This window comes from Astatotilapia calliptera, chromosome 22 (assembly GCF_900246225.1).
Source record: "Astatotilapia calliptera chromosome 22, fAstCal1.2, whole genome shotgun sequence".
NCBI classification, from domain to species: domain Eukaryota; kingdom Metazoa; phylum Chordata; class Actinopteri; order Cichliformes; family Cichlidae; genus Astatotilapia; species Astatotilapia calliptera.
In genome coordinates, this window is record NC_039322.1 from 28,156,086 (window position 1) to 28,174,807 (window position 18,722).

Genomic DNA, 18,722 nt, shown 5'->3' on the forward strand with positions numbered 1-18,722 from the left:
GTTTTATTACCATGTTCTCATAATTTAAACAGTCAGGTGGTACTGGACAAAATACTGTCTGACAGAATAACTGAGAAAATGTCTGCTTCATTAAAAAACCTGCAGGTTAAAAACCTCATTGGATTTGGTTTCCCAAAATTACTCTTAAAATAAATAAGATTTAATTACTTAAAAGTCCCATTGGTGGTGTTGCTCCTCTCGCCCTGGAACGGATGCTTCCAGTCCTGCAGTGGAGCACATTCTCCCCCAGCAGACCCTGAAGGTGGTTTGGTGGGAACGTTGCTCACGGTCGAGCAGCAACGTAAACCACCAGCACTCGGAGCTGCTTGAGCAGCAAAAGGCTCACTGATGAGCTGTGTTCACTTGTGCTTGGAATGAATCCTTTGTAGTGAGACGCTTGCGCGCTATTTCAGGTACTCGTACAAGTCGGAGTCCAGCGATAGGAGGCCCAAGTACTGGAGCAGCGCCAGGACCGCACGTGTCAGGCTCATCACTGCCATCTCTGATCTGTAAAAGTAATCTAATCAGCTCAGTGGCTCCAATCACAGAACATATTTCTTTAATTATTGCACACCTCAGAGCAACTTCAAACTTGGCGCTCTCCCATGCAGTCCTCCCCCAGCGGAAGAGCCAAAGCTGGGGGAGGACGCCGACCTTCTCAGCCTGAATCTTCCCCCAGCCTCGCACGGCGCTGTTGATGAGAAAAAGAGACATGCACAAGATCTGCAAACCTTTACGACATTCTGCTGGAGATGTGGAGGCTTCACAAAAGATTATCACTCACAGCACTTCTTGAGGCAGATATTTTAAAGTATTGTTTTAATCAACTTTAATGGTCACTGAGACACAAAATTACATTTAAAAATAAACATGTAATTCAGCCCTAACATCAGCGTCAGGTTTAAAATTCTGCATTTTTGCTCAAACAACTTTGCGCTCTGGGAAAATTTCTATTATAACTTTCATGCTGGAAAATGAGCTGACTGTGGAAGTGTGAACTTCAACAGTGTGCGATGGAGTTCAATGCAGTGCATTGATCGGTTTTTATTTCTTCACAAAACTTTGTCCTATAGAGGTCACGTGCCTTTAAGTTATTAATGCAAGGTCCTGAACTAGAAATCCATAGTGCTTTTTGACCAACCGTGTGGGGACATTTTTCTTTGATAAGCACAGAATAAAGTTCAAAGCGTCTCAAAAAAACCAAATAAGGACAAACGTATCGATCCTGAGGCCTGGTTTTCTTTGAGTGTGTGTGGGGCTCACTTTGGGTTCTGCTTACTCAGGGTTCACACTAACTGCCCAGCAGACATTGACTCATTACGCTCTTTATTGTTTGAATACTTCCAGGCATCAGGTGTTTTAAACAGACTGTAGATAACAGATGGACAGAGTCATAAGCCATCACCTACTGGTGTCTGTGCATTAGGGTTTTTGGCTGATGATTTTTGGAGTCAGAAGTGACGTATACGGGTGAAACTGTGGTGTGCACACTCATTAGCTGATCCTTGCAGCTGTATCCACACAGGGGCAACACGCAGCATACCCACTAATTTAAAGCTAAGTACCGACTGACATTCCCAAAAGAAATATTGCTTTACACAATCTGATCTCATCCTTAATGGCCCTGACCCCTGAGATGTTGTGTTAGGGTGTTTACCTCTTGGCCATGACAAAGTAGCGGTCCACCGGCGCCCCCAGTCTGATGTTGATGCTCCGCACCGTGTTGATGTTCCTGAACACCAGCAGCATGGGCCGAGGCATCGACTTCAGCACCTGCATGATGCTCTCGAAGCGGTGGACGGCCATCTCACGCATGTAGGCCGTCTCCTCCTTGCTCAGGATGTTGGACAGACCCAACTTGTGCATGTTGATTGGTTGCTGCAGCAGCATCTCGCAGAAGAGGAAGTACTCTGCAGAGGACGACGAGCCCTCGTGTTTGATTTTAATCCCCACATTTGTTCATAACAAAGTTAACATGGCGTTTAAGTCAAGCGTCCTGACCTTTGACCCCGAGGGCGCTGGACTGCTGCTTCATTTCTGCCTCGTCCCTGAGGACTATGGACCTCCAAAGTTTACAGAGGGCCTCTCGATCTCTAAGTTCAAAGGTCAGAGTTAAAGCAGATAGCTGAAGAAAAACCTGAGAGTATCTCATGCCGACTCATCAGTTTCTTACTGCTGGCTGAGGTATTCGTACAAGCCGTGGTCCAACAGCACCAGCTCCGCCTTGTTGTCAGGACCTCGCCTCACGAGAACTGCAACACATGATCCAAATTTGAGTGACTTCTTCTCTTTAGAACCTCTGTTACTAACTCATGTCATTTCATATGATATGTATATGTTTTTTTTTAGCATGAGTAAACAACTTGAACTTGTTTATGAACGTTACTGTAAAAAAAATAAAGTAAAAACAAAAAATCTCAGAATTTTAAAGAATTAAACTTCCCACATAGCCACTGATTTAACAACCCTGCTATAAACAAGTTTCTTAATAAACACTCAAGTGTGTGACTTTTCTCATTTGGATTTTTCTAAGGCTTACAGGTGTCTGGCTTCTTTGTCAGCTGTGTTGATGCCTTTCGTAGATTTTAATGGAATTAACTGACAAACAACATGTCCTGTTATGTGGAACAGAGCATCCAGGAAGTTTGTGCTTCAGTTTTAATGAGTGAAATCACAGGACTTTATTGAATCACTTCTATAAGGTAAAGATTGTCCTTACAAGGTAGCCAGTGTTGGGTTTAAAATGTACCCTCATTCCAAATTATGAGCCTTTTTGGGTCATTAAAAAGAACAACAACAACAACATGGAGGAAACCAAAAGACTAATGCTGAGGTTTAAAAATGCAGAGTAACAACACCAGTGGCTCCGTGCTCTACAGTCCATGTGATGTACCTACCATTCCCGGGGTGAGGGTCTGCATGGATAAAACCCGTGTAGAATATCTGCTCAGCAAATGTTCTGATCAGTTTATCTGCAGTCTGAAAAATAAAGCTACATTTATTTTATATAGCACCAAATCACAAAAACTGTTGCCTCAAAGTGGTTTATGTTGCACAGACCCAACAATAACAAGCACTTGGCGGCAGTGGGAAGGAAAAATGTATTTTAACCCTCAGAGATCCCTAAAAAATACACACACATTGGTCCCTAATGGACATAAATGTCCATTCCCCAAAAAGTGCAATAAAAATATTATATATTAATATTTTTTTCCACTTTAAATTGGTCAGTCTTTTAAAACTACTTCTCCCTGAAATATTCATATAAAGTTTTAATTATATTTTCGTTGTTTTAACCCTTTAAATCCCAGTTTTACTTCATGAGCGCCCTGTTTTTTTAGCCCCCAAAAAAAAAAAAACTCAATATTTAAAAAAAAAAACATTTGAAGTAATATTTGATTGTTATTATAATTAGGCCTTTAGATGGACTAAAGATTGGCACCAAGAGTCATTTCGATCGCCTTTTATTTTTTTTCCAGGAGCGCATTTCATAAAATGCACACTATCGACCACGCCCCAAAAAGTGCAATAAAAATATTAAATATTAATTTTTTTTTTCACTTTAAATTGGTCAGTCTTTTAAAACTGCTTCTCCCTGAAATATTCATATAAAGTTTTAATTATATTTTCGTTGTTTTAACCCTTTAAATTACAAAAAAACTAAAAAAAAAACTAAAAAACTAAATATTTTCCCAAAAAAACATTTGAAGTAATATTTGATTGTTATTATAATTAGGCCTTTAGATGGACTAAAGATTGGCACCAAGAGTCATTTCGATCGCCTTTTATTTTTTTTTCCAGAACCAGAAAATGGTCTCCAGGCGGCAAATGCTGCTCGTCGAGGCCGAAATGAGTGCATTCTCCCGGGTTAACTCGCGACGATGATCGGGGCATGTTGCGTCGGACTCCTTTTTCCAGCGCACACTTCCGGTACCACGTGACAACAAATACGTCATTTCCTGTTGACTAAAAAAAAAAAAGCACCCTCTCATGGTCCTAGGGACCGAAAAATGGTCCGCACGATCAGCGGGCGAATCCGCTGCTGCACGCCGGAAAAGAGGCGTCATTTCCCGCAGGTCTGTCCAAGCAGCCCGCTGATTTCCAGCAGAGGTCAAATGTGAAGCAAGGGCGCCACCCGGTGGACAAATAAAAAAATTACAACTCTAAGGCCTGTAGTCCAAAACGAAACCTAAGCTGGAGACCTGACTTTCGATTTGACCATAAATTTTCTGGCGTGAAAAATAGCGTTTATAATGGGTTTCAATGTGGACATTTTTGTCCAAAGGGACTCATGTGTTTGGATTTCTGTAACTTAGCCATTTTAGGCTGATTTAATGAATTGACACCACAATTAAAAAAAATAAGAAAAAAAAACATTCTTTGACAAATTTGGCTTTAATCCACTCAACACAGTGAAGATGGTTTAAAACTAAAAATGCAAAAGACAATAAATGTCCCTAAGGACCTCTGAGGAAGAAACCTCCAGCACAATCAGGCTCAGGGAGGGGCAACCACCTGCCACAACTGGTTGAGGGTGAGAAGAGGTGAGTGACTCGAGGATTTAGAGTATCGTCAGCTTACATCTTTCAGACTCAGTCCTTGACGTTTTATTTCTTCCACGCTGTTGATTTTGCAGCCGTTGCAAAACTCTGCTGTCAGCACTCTCTGAGTATTGGAGAGAAAAAATAAAGAGGACGCTGATGGAAGTCGAGCAGTATTATTGTGCACTTATTCTGTACTAGTGCTGGGCGATATGACGATATATATCGTGTGGACGATAGAAAAGTGTCTATCATGCCATTTGTCTTCTGTCGTTTCTATCATAATTTTATAAATTATTACATAAAATATAACATTAAATAGCCTGTGGCAAATATATTAGTGTTGTCTTCTCACTATACATACTCTTAACTTTATGCAAGAGAAAATAAAGTATAAAAAAAATGATATTTTTCGCAAAGAAACTCCGTCTTGTGGTTTTGCGTCATGGTGCTGCTTTACATGCACCCGGATTTGTGACATGCTTTACGGTAACTCAAAACGATGGACGTGCGACATGTTGCAGTTTCATGCCCCGACATGCAACAGACAGAGACAGCTACACAGGCAGCCCAGGAAGAAGCACTTTGACCGAAAAGAGGGGGTACGTCTGTGATTTGGTTACATTTTGGGTTCAACAGCACCAACACGGAGCAGAAGCAAGCTATGCTACAAAACTATTCCTGCACCCGATGGCAACACAACAAATCTCTTCTATCACCTACAGAAGGTCCACGAAAAGGAATACTCAAGAATCTAGAAAATTCAAGCTAAACCAAGTTGTGGAACGATGGGAGCAAGTTGGGAAAAGAAAAACTATAGCCAGCCGAAGATACAGCAGTCTTTCACACAAGGCCCTTATGAGAAAACGTACCAGCACCATAAACAAATCACAGGAGCCATCTCGCGTTACATTTGTAAAGGCATGGCCCCTGTTTATGTAGTTGAGAAGGACAGCTTTCGTGACCTCGTCAAAGTCCTTGATCCGAGGTACGTTGTGTCCGGTCGTAAGCACTTCAATAAAGTCGAGTTGCCTCGCTTATGACGCATGCCGGCCCGAAGTAGAGAAGGATGTTTGCAGTGTTGTGCATTATGCCTTGACGACTGGCCTGGACGGTGACGAGCAGAGATACGCAGCCCTACATGAGCGTAACCATCCGTTTCATTAACAAAGACTGCACCCTCTGCGCTCGCTGTTTACAGACTGCGTACTTTCCAGATGACCACAGGTCAGGTGGTACATTGTGATATATATCGTTATCGTCGTATAAAATAATTCCTATCGTGATAAATATTTTTTCCATATCGCCCAGCACTACTATGTACCACTGACAGCAACTTCACCTTGCTGGTTTGCTCCCAGAAGACTTTAGGTACAACCACAAATTTAAAGTGTTTCAGCTCCTCTGCGCACCTCTCAGAGTTCCTGGCCTCATTCTCAAAGTCCAGCTCCTGAGCCAGTGTTCCCTTCAAGTCCTACACAAATTACAATAAAACTCTGTAACTTCTGAAGTTTTCTAAACAGAAAACTGTGGTGAACTCCAGGCCTCAAGGGCCAGTGTTCTGCGGGTTTTAGATATCATCCTGACTCAAATGAGTTCATTAACAGGCCTCTGGAGAACTTCAAGAGATGTTGAGGAGGTAATTTAGCCATTTAAATCAGCTGTGTTGGATCAAGGGCACATCTAAAACCTGCAGGACACCGGCCCTCAAGGCCTGAAGTTGGACACCCTGGGTTTAGAACATCGAGTGAATCGGTCAAGTCATACAGACACTTTCTGACCTTAAGGACCCATCGGAACCCAAAACTGGGGTGCATGAACTTAATAATATCCAGCAGGATCTCCAATGTTCGGATATCTCCATCAAAGCGATCCCTGAGGTCAATGAACTGCACCTGTGTGAAACACGACGAGAAACTATTAAAAGTCAGGACCAAACTTTCCCATAACCAAAAATAAAACCTCAGATATAACTGAATCATTGTTTCATGAGGCTCATGCTTCACTGCTATAGTGAGGTCATTTAAAATGTTAACAGCAGAGATGGGCAGTACCGCGTTACTTGTAACACGTTACAGTAATCTGATTACTTTTTTCAAGTAACGAGTAAAGTAAGGGATTACTATTGCAAAATTGGTAATTAGATTACCGTTACTTTCCTGTAGGAACGCTGCGTCACTGCGTTACTAAAACCGTGATTTTTTTTGCGAGAATGTCTCATGACAGTGACGTAAGCGAGTGCGCCGTTGGTGACAACAGCTGTGTGCAGATCAACAATGGATCATATATCGATTGTGGGAGAGAGTATGAGCGTGCAGCGTTTAAAGCGTGGAAGCACTGACCTTACTTTGAGTTTGATTCCATAAAAAGTGACAAAAACATTAGCGTCCGTTGTGCGTGGGAAGAAAACTTCTTTTTACAGCGAAAAAACCCCCCTAAACGTCCAAGCAAGCACCGAGTGCGCAATGACGTAACGGGAAACTCACAGAGAAACTCGCGGATTCTTCAACTGACCGCGGCACACCTGCACCAGGATAAACCTCCGCCTACCCTAGTCCTGCTTTGCAGGTGAAAATAGAGCAACAGGACCGCTGAGTCTTTGACTTTATTTATTTCCTGCTGTGTTTTACTTGCATCTATTTGAAAGAGTGAGTGTAAACACAAAAAATATTTTATTTTATGTGCTGGAATGTGCAGAAAATAGGTTTAAATGTTAAACTAATTTATTCAAGTCAGAGAATGTTGCATATAATTTAATATTTGCTTGATGCATAAAGTTAAAAGATTAAAACTAATAAAACAAGTTTTAAAAAGAGACTTTTCCATTTGATTACATTTTGTATGATGGATTATGCAGAAAAAGTAGAATTGGGCTGAAAGATCTATCGCTTTATCACCTCTTCAGGTTGTAAATCGTGTTTTTAAAAAGTAACTAAGTAATTAATTACTTTTGAAAATAAGTAATCAGTAAAGTAACGGGATTACTTTTTTGGGGAAGTATCAGTAACTAGTTACTGATTACTTTTTTCAAGTAACTTGACCAGTGATTTCAGCAGCTCACCTTCACAGCGACCGGAGTCCCATCAAACAGCAGGGCTTTATGAACCTGAGCTAAGCTGGCAGCAGCGATGGGCTCATAGTCGAATGCTTTAAAAAGCTTATCAGGGGTCTTGTTGAAGTCTTCTTCAAAGAGAGCGTCCACCTGTTAAAGACAGACACATCCTGACCAGTGTCACTCAGTCCTTTCACGAGTCCTGTGCTTTGCTTGTGCTGCACTGCTCACCTCTTTGTACCTCCTGTTTAGAGCTTTGTCTTCTAGTACTTGCAGGGTGTGGATGTACTCAGGGGGTAGCAGGTGATTGAAGGCACACAGGCCTTGGCCAAGCTTAATGTACAGGCCTCCATTCTTTATGGCTCCTTCCACGATGGACTCTGCTGCCCTCTGGTGGCAAGCTGACATCTCAGTCACGTAGGATGGATTGCTCTAACAGGAAGATACACGTACAGAAAGCATTAACGCCATCAGTGCTAAAAATCAATGCTAACTAGTTCCTTCTAGTTCACATGAAGCTTGGACCCCACATGTAATAAAGTGACTGAAGGGAGAAAATAATGTACATGTACTCTAAAAATGAAAGGGGCACGTTTTAATGAGAGAATAGCATCAATTCAGTGAAGCTTCTGGGATGTTGATGTGGCCAGTCAAGCAGCAGAAGGTGGTGTTAATGAAATTAAAAACAGGTGCATTAGAGGGGCAACAATGAGACAGCCCCCAAACCAGGAATGGCTTTATAAGTGGCCACTGACATTTTTACCTCCTCATCTTTTCTGTTTTTTGACTACTTTTGCATTTAGCTAGTGTCAGTGTCACTGCTGGGGCGATACCTGGACCCTACAGAGGCTGCAAAGGTAGTTCAAAACCTCCAGCATGGAACATCAATAAGTCCCATTGCCAGAAGGTTTGTTTGCAAACCTGTCAAGAGCACAGAGGAGATTCTAGGAGAAAGGCAGTTACTCTAGGAGAGCTGGAGAGGACCATAGAAGGCCCAGAGCTACAAAATGACCTCCAACAGGACAGAAACAATTAGAAACAGACTTTATTTAATTACATTTTTATTATAAACGCACCAAATGACAGTAACAGCAACCTCAAGGTGCATTTATACTGTCAGGTAAAGACCCTAAAACAATACAGAAAAAACACCCCCCTTTTGATTAAGCACTTGGGGACACTGGGAAGGAAAAACCCAAAAACAAACAGGAGGACAGGACAAAACACACACTGTGGAAATGCAGAGTGGGGTATAAACACAGTGAAGAAGAAATGCTGAGTGCACCATGACAAGCCCGCAGTAGTCTGAAAGTATTGCAGCATAACTAAGGGAGGATTCAGGGTCACCTGATCCAGGTTTAACTATAAGCTTTATCAAAAGTTTTAAACCTGATCTTGAAAGTAGGGAGGGTGTCTGTCTCCAGAATCTAGACTAGGAGCTGGTTTCACAGAAGAGGGGCCTGGAAGCTGAAGTCATTGCCATGGGAACCTTGTATGGGTTCATAAGGGTGGCCTGACATCCTCCAGTGGGCCCTGCGCTCACTCCCTGGCACCACGGAGACTGACATATGCCACAGAATACCAGAATTGGCAGCTCCACCACTGATTCCTTGCACTTTTCACAGAGAGAGCAGGTTCACCCTGAGCACATGTGACAGACATAAAAGGATCTGAAGAACATTTTGCTGTCTGTACCACTGTTCAGTGGGTCAGTGATATCTGGGGAAGCATATCCATGCAGCGGGACACAGACGTCTGCAGGCTTGGCAACGACACACTGACCCTGGCATTAGGTGTCATGAAGAAATCCTTGGTCTGTCAGAGCTTCAGCCAAAGCTTAGAGTGGGTCAATCCACTCTAAAAATAAACTGACCTCATCTATTCCATGAAGCAGCACGTTGGTGGTCCACCAGTAGTCAGCGGAAATGAAGAGTCCCACAGAGAGAGATCTGAGGACACACACATATCTGATGATTACTGGAACTGAAAGGTCTGACTTACAAATAAACAGAGTTGCTAGCATGTGATGACGATTCCTAACACGATCAGCGGTAAGAAGATCGTTTTTCTATAATAAAGATTAGTGAGAAAAAAAGTGAGGATTGCAAAATGTTCTTAAAAATGTAGTCTGTCTGAACTGATCCGAGAAAGGCAAATTGTTACACTTCCAGCAAGTTAGAATAAAGCAAAAGTGTACTTCAAATACAGTGACACAGCACTAGTGTAATAAAAATCATGTGCTCTTCATTTACCACTAGGCTCCACACACATAGGCTGCTGCAATACAGCAGAGTCATTCTCTGCCCTCATGTTTTCATACATATTATCTTGTTAATTTCATTTAAGCAGCACCAATGGTTCTGCGGTGTAACGGTTTAAGCATTTGCATGAGATTTCTGGTTCCACGCTGGAAGTACATACTGATCCGTTAAGGGTTGTGTGAGGAAGGGGATCTGGAAATCAACTTAAATAATCTAGCATCAGCTCAAAGATATCTGCAGCTTATAAAATAGAGAGAAAACATCTACGATTGGATTTCCTATTAGCAGCATTTGGTAAAAGTGTGTTCTGCATTTCTACTCGGTTGAAAACTCAAAGATGTCACTTTTATCTAAGCATGCACTTGCACGGATACACTGGGGTTCAATATCTTGCTCAAGGACATCTCAGCACATGGACTGGAAAAATCAGGGATCAATGCATCGATCTTCTGATTGGTAAGAATGGGTCAATTAAGCCCAGTGCTAATGGCTTCTAGGCACAGACAGCGCTGCGCGGAAGTGATGCTAAGAAACTCGGGAAGGGGAGCAGCGATTTATTGAAACATGCAAACATACATGTAAATACAGCAAAGAAGGAAAAAACAGAGTTTGTATAATTGTAACAAGCTTGAACCTCAACATTTAACACAGCCAGCTTTATTCTTCCACACAGCCTGAACTCTTGTACGTCAACTTTCTTGCAGTTTCTTCAAGTAGTCTTTGGGACTAGTTCTGCAGGTTTCTTGAAGGACAGTCAAAGCTCTTCTTTGAATGTTGGCTACTGTTCTGTATCAGGATGTTCCCACATTGCTTTAATGCTTTAAGAAAGCTGAGGTCTAGGCTCTGGGGGGGCCGATCCATGACTGATGGAATAAACACACAACAGAACACTGTCCAGGTATTTTACGGCACTGTGTTTGGGATCATTGTGCTGAAAATGAGGCCATAAACAATTTGACTCTTCCCACAGTGGTTTCCAAAATCAGATGGCACTTTTCTACATGTACAATCCATAACTTTTAAAAAGATCCCCAACCCCACTAGCTGAAATGCAGCCCCAAAACATGACAGAGCTTCCACCATGTTTTACAGTCATACTGTTGTAGTCTGTCTCCCAAGATCCTCCATACAGTCCAGTGAGGACTAGATTCATCAGACTTGATGCATTTTCAGTTGAGTTCTTGTGTAATTTGGCCATCCTTCCACTGAGACCACTTCTGAGGAGGCTTCAGAGAACAGATGCACCAACTGAAGGGCCCGATGTAGCTCACAGATGCTGTCTCAGGTCTTCTTTAAGGACATGACCTTCTCACAGCATTCAGTTTCCTCAAATCTTTAAGGACACACTACACAGCAACAGGCTGCCAGTAACATAAAGTTGTCTGTTATGCATAGACAACACTAGTTCGTCCCTTGAGTTAGGTAGCTCTCTTTCTCTTGGCAATGCCTTATTTAAGGATGAAACACATTCTGGGGTCAACTTGAAAAAAGGCAGATGTGAAACGTAAAAGTGAGGTCAAAGGTCAATATTTAAATGCAGAGTGATAGTTAGAATCGTCATATACCCATATCACTTCCTAAATGTTGCCAATACAAACAAAAGCAACTGAAGTTTAAGCAAAGTTTAAAGGATAACAGATTTTTATAATATTTATACCTCATTTGACCTTTAAGAAGAGATCAGATGTCCAAAGTTAAGAGGTACTTAGAATGCCAATAAATCATTTCCTATATGCCGATATGTTTGTCAATACAAACAATGGCAGTAAGAAACACCGTTTCAAACAGCTCTATGGGGCCTTTGAGCTTCACATCAATATAACAACTTTGATACTTTCAGTCTTTATAAAGTAGATTTTATACATCTTGATAAAACACACCACACTAGCAAGAATAACAGTTTCTAAGTTTCCATGAGGCTTTTTGTCAGGTTTTGACCAATGAAGCTGACCTTGAATAGCTTAGTGGATGCAAAGCTAACATGACCCCACTCTACACCCCCAAAGTTTCATCAGAGTTCAGTCTTAACTTTTTGGGCTGTTATGTTTACAGACAGAATGAATGACACGGACAGTAAAAACGTAACCTCTTGGTGGAATAATAAATGAGGCAAAACAGAAGCCATTTTGGCTTAATGAATACATTGACTTTGGCCACACATCTGCTCCTGCCCGTCTCCACCCTGCTCTCAGTCTTGTGGTGTAACCCAAAAACTAAAAGTAATGAGATGGAATTTACAACCTTATAAGAGGGATAAAATTATCGCTTTCCATAAAAGGAAATGTTGTCAGGATATTTTTGTTTCTTTTGCTTTTATCCATTCATGAAAAAAATTACCTACTTTAGCTAATGTTCCTGACAATACTTAGAGAACACTATTAGATATACAAATCTAATGTGCAAGTTTAATAGATAAGAAGTCACCATTTAGAGACCATTTCACAGCCTCAGACTGAACACGTGTTAGAATCTCATGATGCTGATAATGACATTCATACAAACCTGCAGAAGCGGCCAAACCCTTCAATCACAATCCTCATCTGTCTCCTCTGTCTGGGCTGCGATACGGCATACTTGATGCTCACCGCCACAGGAACGCCAACAGAGAGGCCAACGAGCGTCTTCCATAACAAGCCTCTGCGCTTAGCATCTCTGCAAGATTTAAAACACACACATACAGTCTCATTGCATGCAGACTTGAGCATAGCCTGAAGCTCATCTACAGTCCTCAGCTGTCTGCTACCTGAGTGAACTGAAAGATCGCCTTGCTGGGAGGGATGAAGATCCAGGAAGCGGAGCTCTTCGGAGGAGAGCCAGTTGATGCAGACATAACGTCAACTGAAGAAAAACAAAGCAGTGTATGAGTGAACTACAGCGCCACTTCCATCTGACACATCTGAACTCTGTGTTTGCACAGGTTAAGTGAACATTAACCAACCCCCCGAGTTAGGTAAAGAGGTTTAGGGCACGAAGTAAAGTGTGGGCCCAGAGGACAGACGCTGTGTTCTGAGGAACAACAAGAAAACGTGCGCGCGAGGGACGGGAAGCGAGAACGTCTGGTTCAAGGCGAACGTGAGCAGCTATACTGTGACTTTGTTGTTCTTGGCAGTTTGCTTTTGAGGGACAAAATGTTTCCAGTGCTGATAAATGAATTCACACATGGCAGCGGGGTCAGGGACCTGAGCAACCCCCATCCTCCCAAGTGTTCCAGCGCGCACGATCCACTCATGCAGTCTCATTCTCCTACTCACATCATGGCTGGAAACAGTGTTGAATGTGTTCTTACCTCATGTCAAAACCAGCTTTAAAACACTCTAGGTAGCAGTATGGTTTTGAAACACGGCCTTGGCATTTAGTTTAAACTTCAGATAATATACACAAACGCCAACACACCGGGAACAATTGCAGCTGGCTAGCAATTAACTTGCTAATTGGAGAGAATTGGGTTAATAATGTGTAGTAAATACGATTTATTTACCACTTTACAGTTCTCCGCTATCATGTTTCCGAGTTATTAAAACAGACCCGCTCCAAGAGACGTATTAATATTCCGTGTCAGCAGCCACCAGTAAACGCTTTACCTTTCCCCTTCATAAACTGCTAACAGCACACTGGTTCCCTTTATGTTTAACCAAAGGGTAACGCAATGCGAGATGGTACCCTCCCACATACTGTAGTTTCCGTTTATTTTTTGACAGCTCGTTCGGCCGTGCAAATAAAAACTACAAGTGAAAAGATTTCTTACTTATTTATTATTGAGATAACTGAAAATAGTCACATTTTTCTTATCTGATGTGATTCTTTTAGAAAAAAAAATCTAACTCATTAGATCCGTCCTAAAACCACACCCGTACCTCCTGCTTGAAGACACACAAAGGTCCCCCTACCTCACAGAAATTTTGGTTCCTACCAACACTGGACATGTGTGTATCTGAATTATGATTGGCTCCCACCACCTCGGCCACCTTTGCACTATCGTTGTCTCTTTTGCACTGATACAGTGCCAATGATATGGGAGACGAGTCATGGTGGATGTAATATGTGGATCATCGGGAAACTTCCTGTGTAATGCAGATACTTCCCTCCACTGTGTGTGTGTGTGTGTGTGTGTGTGTGTGTGTGTGTGTGTGTGTGTGTGTGTGTGTGTGTTTCTAAAATTAAGAAATGTGCAAAGGAAAACTTAATTTAACATCACACGTTGTGTTAATAACTAGAACCTGTCTTTAGCAAATAGGTCTATTTATTGATGGAAATAGATTGTAGAACTTTAACCACAATAGTGCTAAGTCCATCCAACGACCTACTGCATCCACCTACTGACAGTGACCTAGGTTAGGTAACAGAAGCCCCGTGGTGTGCAATATACATAATTTTATTTAAAATATAATTTCAGGAATTTCATGAGTTCCTTTAAATTACTAATTTTGCCTCAATGAAAAAAAAAAGATTCTATTTCATTAACCCCACAACAACGTTTATACATTTAATAAGAAAATGATGTCTATTTCATAATTTGTAGAACATAGTATAAAATCATTTTTAAAAACCAAACGTTAACGGAAGCTACTTGTGTAAGCTATGTTTTATCGCTGGTATTTCAAGACTATTTCTATGGCTTTTATTGTGAACTATAAGAAGAAAGGCGTTTTCACACCTGCGTGAAAAAGAAATCGGGCAGTGAAACATCTCGGTTAGTTGTAAGGAACACTCTGGAAGGAGGTGCTTAAGTTCTTCGTCATTGAGTAGCTAGAACAGTGCGAGGTACGTCCTTGTCCTGTAAGGTCATCATCTATATCCCCTGCTGACTTCCTTCAGTCCCATCTTCAGCCTGGAAAGTTAAATATTAACATACCTCGAGGGCCGGTATAACCTATACAATCAAACCTAAGGCTTTCTTAAACTTATAACAACCTCCTTCACTTACACCTTAAAACATTACTGTATTTGTAAATATCGTGCTCTTATTGCAAAAAAACCCCATGAGACACTTGTGTAGTGTTACTTATATGTTACATCACGTTGCGTCAGGTAACACCATGTCTGTGCGGGTTCAGCAGCTTTAAAGAAAAAGGGAAAACATAAATAATGATCTTTCACGGTTGCACGGATTTTAACACAATATGTAAGCGCTATATAGGTGATATCTATAATAAGGAGCACTTAGAATAACCACATTGGTGACTTTAAAAGTTTACGGCAACATTGTGAAAAGCGTCACAAAGAGGCACGAGTCGTTTTATTTTGAAACCTAAATAGAAACTGCGTTCAGAGATAATCTAGGGAAGTAGTTTCATTTCCTAATAATCCCACTGTACACAAACTGACTGTAGATTAGCCAGCGGCACTGCAGAGGGCGCCGGCGAGCTCGTCCTCGATGATCACAAGTGAAAAGGACCTAAACGGGTAAAACCTGCTTCTAGACAAAAACCCACAAATTACTATTGTCATTATTTTCTGCATACCTATAATTTTTACGACCTAAAACATAACAACAGTTACATCATTTCCTTTATCTTAAAAAAAAGAGAATCGGATTTTCCTAAAACCAAACCTGCAAGTTGATTGGTCAATTTAGGATTCACTAGCTTTATGCCCCAAATCAAAATGGCAGATGCCGTAAAGTGTCTTATTATTGCGCTGTCACAAAAAACGCATTTTAACTACAATCGAACCCCGTAAAATATTTTGCCTCACATTCACCTATAAAACACACGATAAAGTCCCCAGCATAAAATCCTCGACGGAATTTACATTTGGGGGCTTCACGTCCACAGGGATGTATTCATTCAGGACTACCTCGCGAGCGCCCTCTAAGAAAATAGAGATCCAAAGAGTGGGCGTTCTCGAAGACGATAGAAGTTCTCTGGTGTTTTTCGCGAGTGGCTTGCTGTATACCGGATACTGTAGCGACCCGTGTCGCTGCAGTGTTGCGCTTTCCTGTTTACGGGCGGGAAGAGCGAACGTAGCTGGGACTGTGGAGCTGCTGTGTTTAAATCTGCAGCACATTTGTTTTAATTCTCCTCGATGTTGACGGTTCGCACGTTTTAATGATACACGGGGGTTTGCGAAGTCGAGTGGATACCTTTTAAGTTGTCAGCTTTTCAAAAGTAAGGAGATTTTGTTTTTGGAGAGTGCGGGGCAGATGGAGGATCCTCCTGCAGATTTTGGTGGTGGCGGCGATGGTGCAGCTGCAGAGGGCCCCATGGTGCAGGTGGCGGATATCTGCTGGCCAGCTGGGGCTCTCCCTGTCCGGCTTATAGAGTGGAAAGTCAAAGCCGGCTCTCTTGTTAACGTGGACTCCGTGCTAGCACTGTGTGCACCCATACCTCAGGAGAAGGGGACTGATGGTGCCAGGCTGCCAGAGAAGAAGGTGAAATCGGACCGTGCTGGAATAGTGAAGGAGTTATGCAGTCAACTTGGAGAAGTCATATCTCCTGGGTGAGTCACCCTGCTTGCTATAGCTCGTTAATGTTAGCTGACCTGTTCCCTGTTTGTGTCAGCTCCGTTTTGTTGCAGCTGTCTTCACGCTCATTGTACCTAAGCTAGCTAACGAGCTAACAACCTGACGTTAGCTTGTTTGCTAGCCACGCTCAAAGCAACACAGTGAAGCTTTTGCTCCGACCAGAGTCAAGTACCGCAAAATAAACAAGCTGGCGTTTCGTCGGGGGGCTTTCAAAATAAAAGCATCGTGTTTTATAAATGTTGTTTTATCGAGCTTTTTCAGGAGTTGTGATTGTAGTGGAAGAGAAAGTTAGAAAACAATTGTATTTGCTAAATCAGAATTTTAGTTAATTTTATTAACGTACAGTAATGATTGAATTCCCAAAGCTCCGCACTTTTGTTTTGAAGGCACGACCACGTGGTAGATGCGCTCGTGCTGTGCTGTTTGCCTTGACTCAGCCACTATCGCGTGCACAAAATTGTATACAAGCAGTGCAGATTGACAGGTAGAAAAGTGACCCTGGAGGCAGCCGTTATCCTCGTGAGCTTGAACCAGCCGTATATATATATACTTTAACGCGTATTAATTCACAGTAACGGGAGAATTAATACGCGTTAATAGCAGTTAATTACCAAAAGAGGAGATTTTGAAGTTCGTTTTAAATGGTTTGACCGGTCTTTTTGTGCTTTATTATGTATTAGCGTCACTTTTTATGCGAATTATATATCAGATTTAAAAGAAATGTTCTGTTTTTGAAATCTTTACATTTAAATTCGACACCTTTTGATATTGATACACATTCAAAGCTGATATAGTTGTTATTTGCTGTTAGGAAAGGGTCGTGCTGCTTTCAGGTACTCTTTGTAAACTCTTGCTCCCTGCTTAATCTACTGCTAGCTATTTATAGTACTTTTACAGCGTCTTATTATTACAGCTAAATAAAATAAAACACCTAACTAATACCTTTCTTTATATGTTTCTTTATATACTTGCATGCTACAGTTAATGAGAATCTGTGCACAGTCTCAGGCTTCAGTTTGCAAGCAAGTAAACTGGGTCTTTAATTATTTTCCTGTTTTTTTTTTTCCTTTTTGCAGGGGCACCATAGCCAGAATAGAAGAATGCAGCCATCCCATTGTCATGAAGGGCTTATGTGCCGAATGTGGTCAAGATCTAACTCAGTAAATACATGCTTTATCTCTTTCTTTCTTTTTTTGTTTGTTTGTCTTTAACTTAAATCTTTGTGTTTTTCTGATCTGCTCATGCATTTCCCCCCAAGAACTACAACTTACCCCTTTTTATTACATAGATATATCTATAAACAATAAAACAAACTAAAATGGAACAGCAAACCACTCATTTGGGATGGATGTCACGGTTGCGTCATTTCACATGCTGGTGGCAGAAGAAAAGGGGGGGGGGGGAAGTGAACAAAACCTAGCAAAATGAGTAAATGAAAACTATTCTGAAAACATTGGTCAAAAAATTAAAAACATGTTTTCTTTAAAAAAAGATAGCTGTGACGTTTACCCAACGCTGTTTTCAAAGACAAAAACCAAGCAAAATGCCATTATTGGTAGGCTTTAAATGTACAAACATGATTAAATGTAAACCAAAATAATATGATGATAATATCTTTGATATTACATTTACTCAATTGTATGAATGAACTTAAACTTAGCTAAGCATTTGAACTATGTGATATCATTGTTTTTAAAATGTGATTACAGAGGATGTTTTAGTAGGGAGGCATTTGTAGATCTAGAGAGTCCAGACTTTGTTTTTCCACTTGTTCAACACCATCTATGTATGGAAGCTCCATAGAACCTATGTCTTATAAAGCCTTATTTTCTGTCCTTGTGCTTTGGGTAAAGGCAGTATGTCTTTCTTTTGTTTTCTCTGTCTGTTTTCTTGGAGCCTGTCCAGCCTGTCATAGGAGTGATAGATGCCAGTCTATCACTATCACTAATCCAGAGAGACAGACATTCATTCACACTTAGATTTACCTCTGTGGCCAATTTAGAATCACCAGTTTAACCTAATATACAAGTGTTTGATCTGTGGGGCAAAGCTCATCTACAACACTTACCTCAAGATACTTAAAAAGCACATTATTGTTGTTTATATACATAATCTACTCAATTGATTTGATTTGATTTTTGAAAGGTTGCTACAGCTAGTTAGCTCAAACAACAATCTACTGGTTGACTTTCAGTTAGAGTCAAACCCTTTGCAAGATGCAAAAAGGTTCTCAGGAGCTTTTCAAACCATTTTTTACCCCTCAGCCATTAAAGTTAAAATGAGTATAAATCTCAAAGTCAAAGGTTAAATGTTATACAAATGTGATAACTCGAGGCTCGTAGGCTTTTAAAATTGATACCATAGGTGTTCCTTCTCGGAGGCTGAGGGGTAACGCTGGCTGTTAC

General features: G+C 41.2%; 2 protein-coding genes across 5 annotated transcripts in view; one reads left to right on the plus strand and one right to left on the minus strand.

Annotated features, from left to right (window-relative positions):
• Positions 1–37: 37 nt before the first annotated feature.
• On the minus strand, positions 38–13,839 carry adck5 (aarF domain containing kinase 5). Of its 2 annotated transcripts, none has more exons than XM_026155962.1 (15): positions 13,709–13,839; positions 12,598–12,692; positions 12,357–12,506; positions 9,467–9,542; positions 7,825–8,025; positions 7,603–7,743; positions 6,323–6,436; positions 5,884–6,015; positions 4,582–4,665; positions 2,898–2,979; positions 2,174–2,252; positions 2,002–2,093; positions 1,658–1,910; positions 575–691; positions 38–507 (listed from the first exon to the last, which is right to left on the minus strand). In XM_026155962.1, exons 1-15 carry the CDS (start codon positions 13,775–13,777, stop codon positions 405–407), a joined length of 1,788 nt encoding a protein of 595 aa, XP_026011747.1. In that variant the 5' UTR covers positions 13,778–13,839; the 3' UTR covers positions 38–404. The 2 variants fall into 2 exon arrangements, with proteins under 2 accessions (XP_026011747.1, XP_026011749.1); XM_026155964.1 differs by lacking the exon at positions 13,709–13,839 and adding an exon at positions 13,333–13,682.
• Positions 13,840–14,442: 603 nt separating this feature from the next.
• Positions 14,443–18,722, plus strand: part of ctdp1 (CTD (carboxy-terminal domain, RNA polymerase II, polypeptide A) phosphatase, subunit 1) — a 106,243-nt gene continuing 101,963 nt past the window's right edge. For 2 of the 3 annotated variants that reach the window (XM_026155959.1, XM_026155960.1), the window contains exons 1-2: positions 14,449–16,292; positions 17,394–17,477. In XM_026155959.1, the coding sequence (XP_026011744.1) occupies positions 15,997–16,292; positions 17,394–17,477 (380 nt within the window). In that variant the 5' untranslated portion in view covers positions 14,449–15,996. Of the gene's footprint in view, positions 16,293–17,393; positions 17,478–18,722 lie in introns of all 3 variants that reach the window. The other variant, XM_026155961.1, reaches the window with a different exon arrangement.

Coding starts and splice junctions, on each gene's coding strand:
- adck5 (XM_026155962.1), bottom strand. CDS start 13,777: ATGTCCAGTGTTGGTAGGAACCAAAATTTCTGTGAGGTAGGGGGACCT. Junction 12,693..13,708: donor TGTGTGTCTTCAAGCAGGAG/GTACGGGTGTGG, acceptor GTTTTTCTTCAG/TTGACGTTATGTCTGCATCA. Junction 692..1,657: donor TACTTTGTCATGGCCAAGAG/GTAAACACCCTA, acceptor TCTCATCAACAG/CGCCGTGCGAGGCTGGGGGA.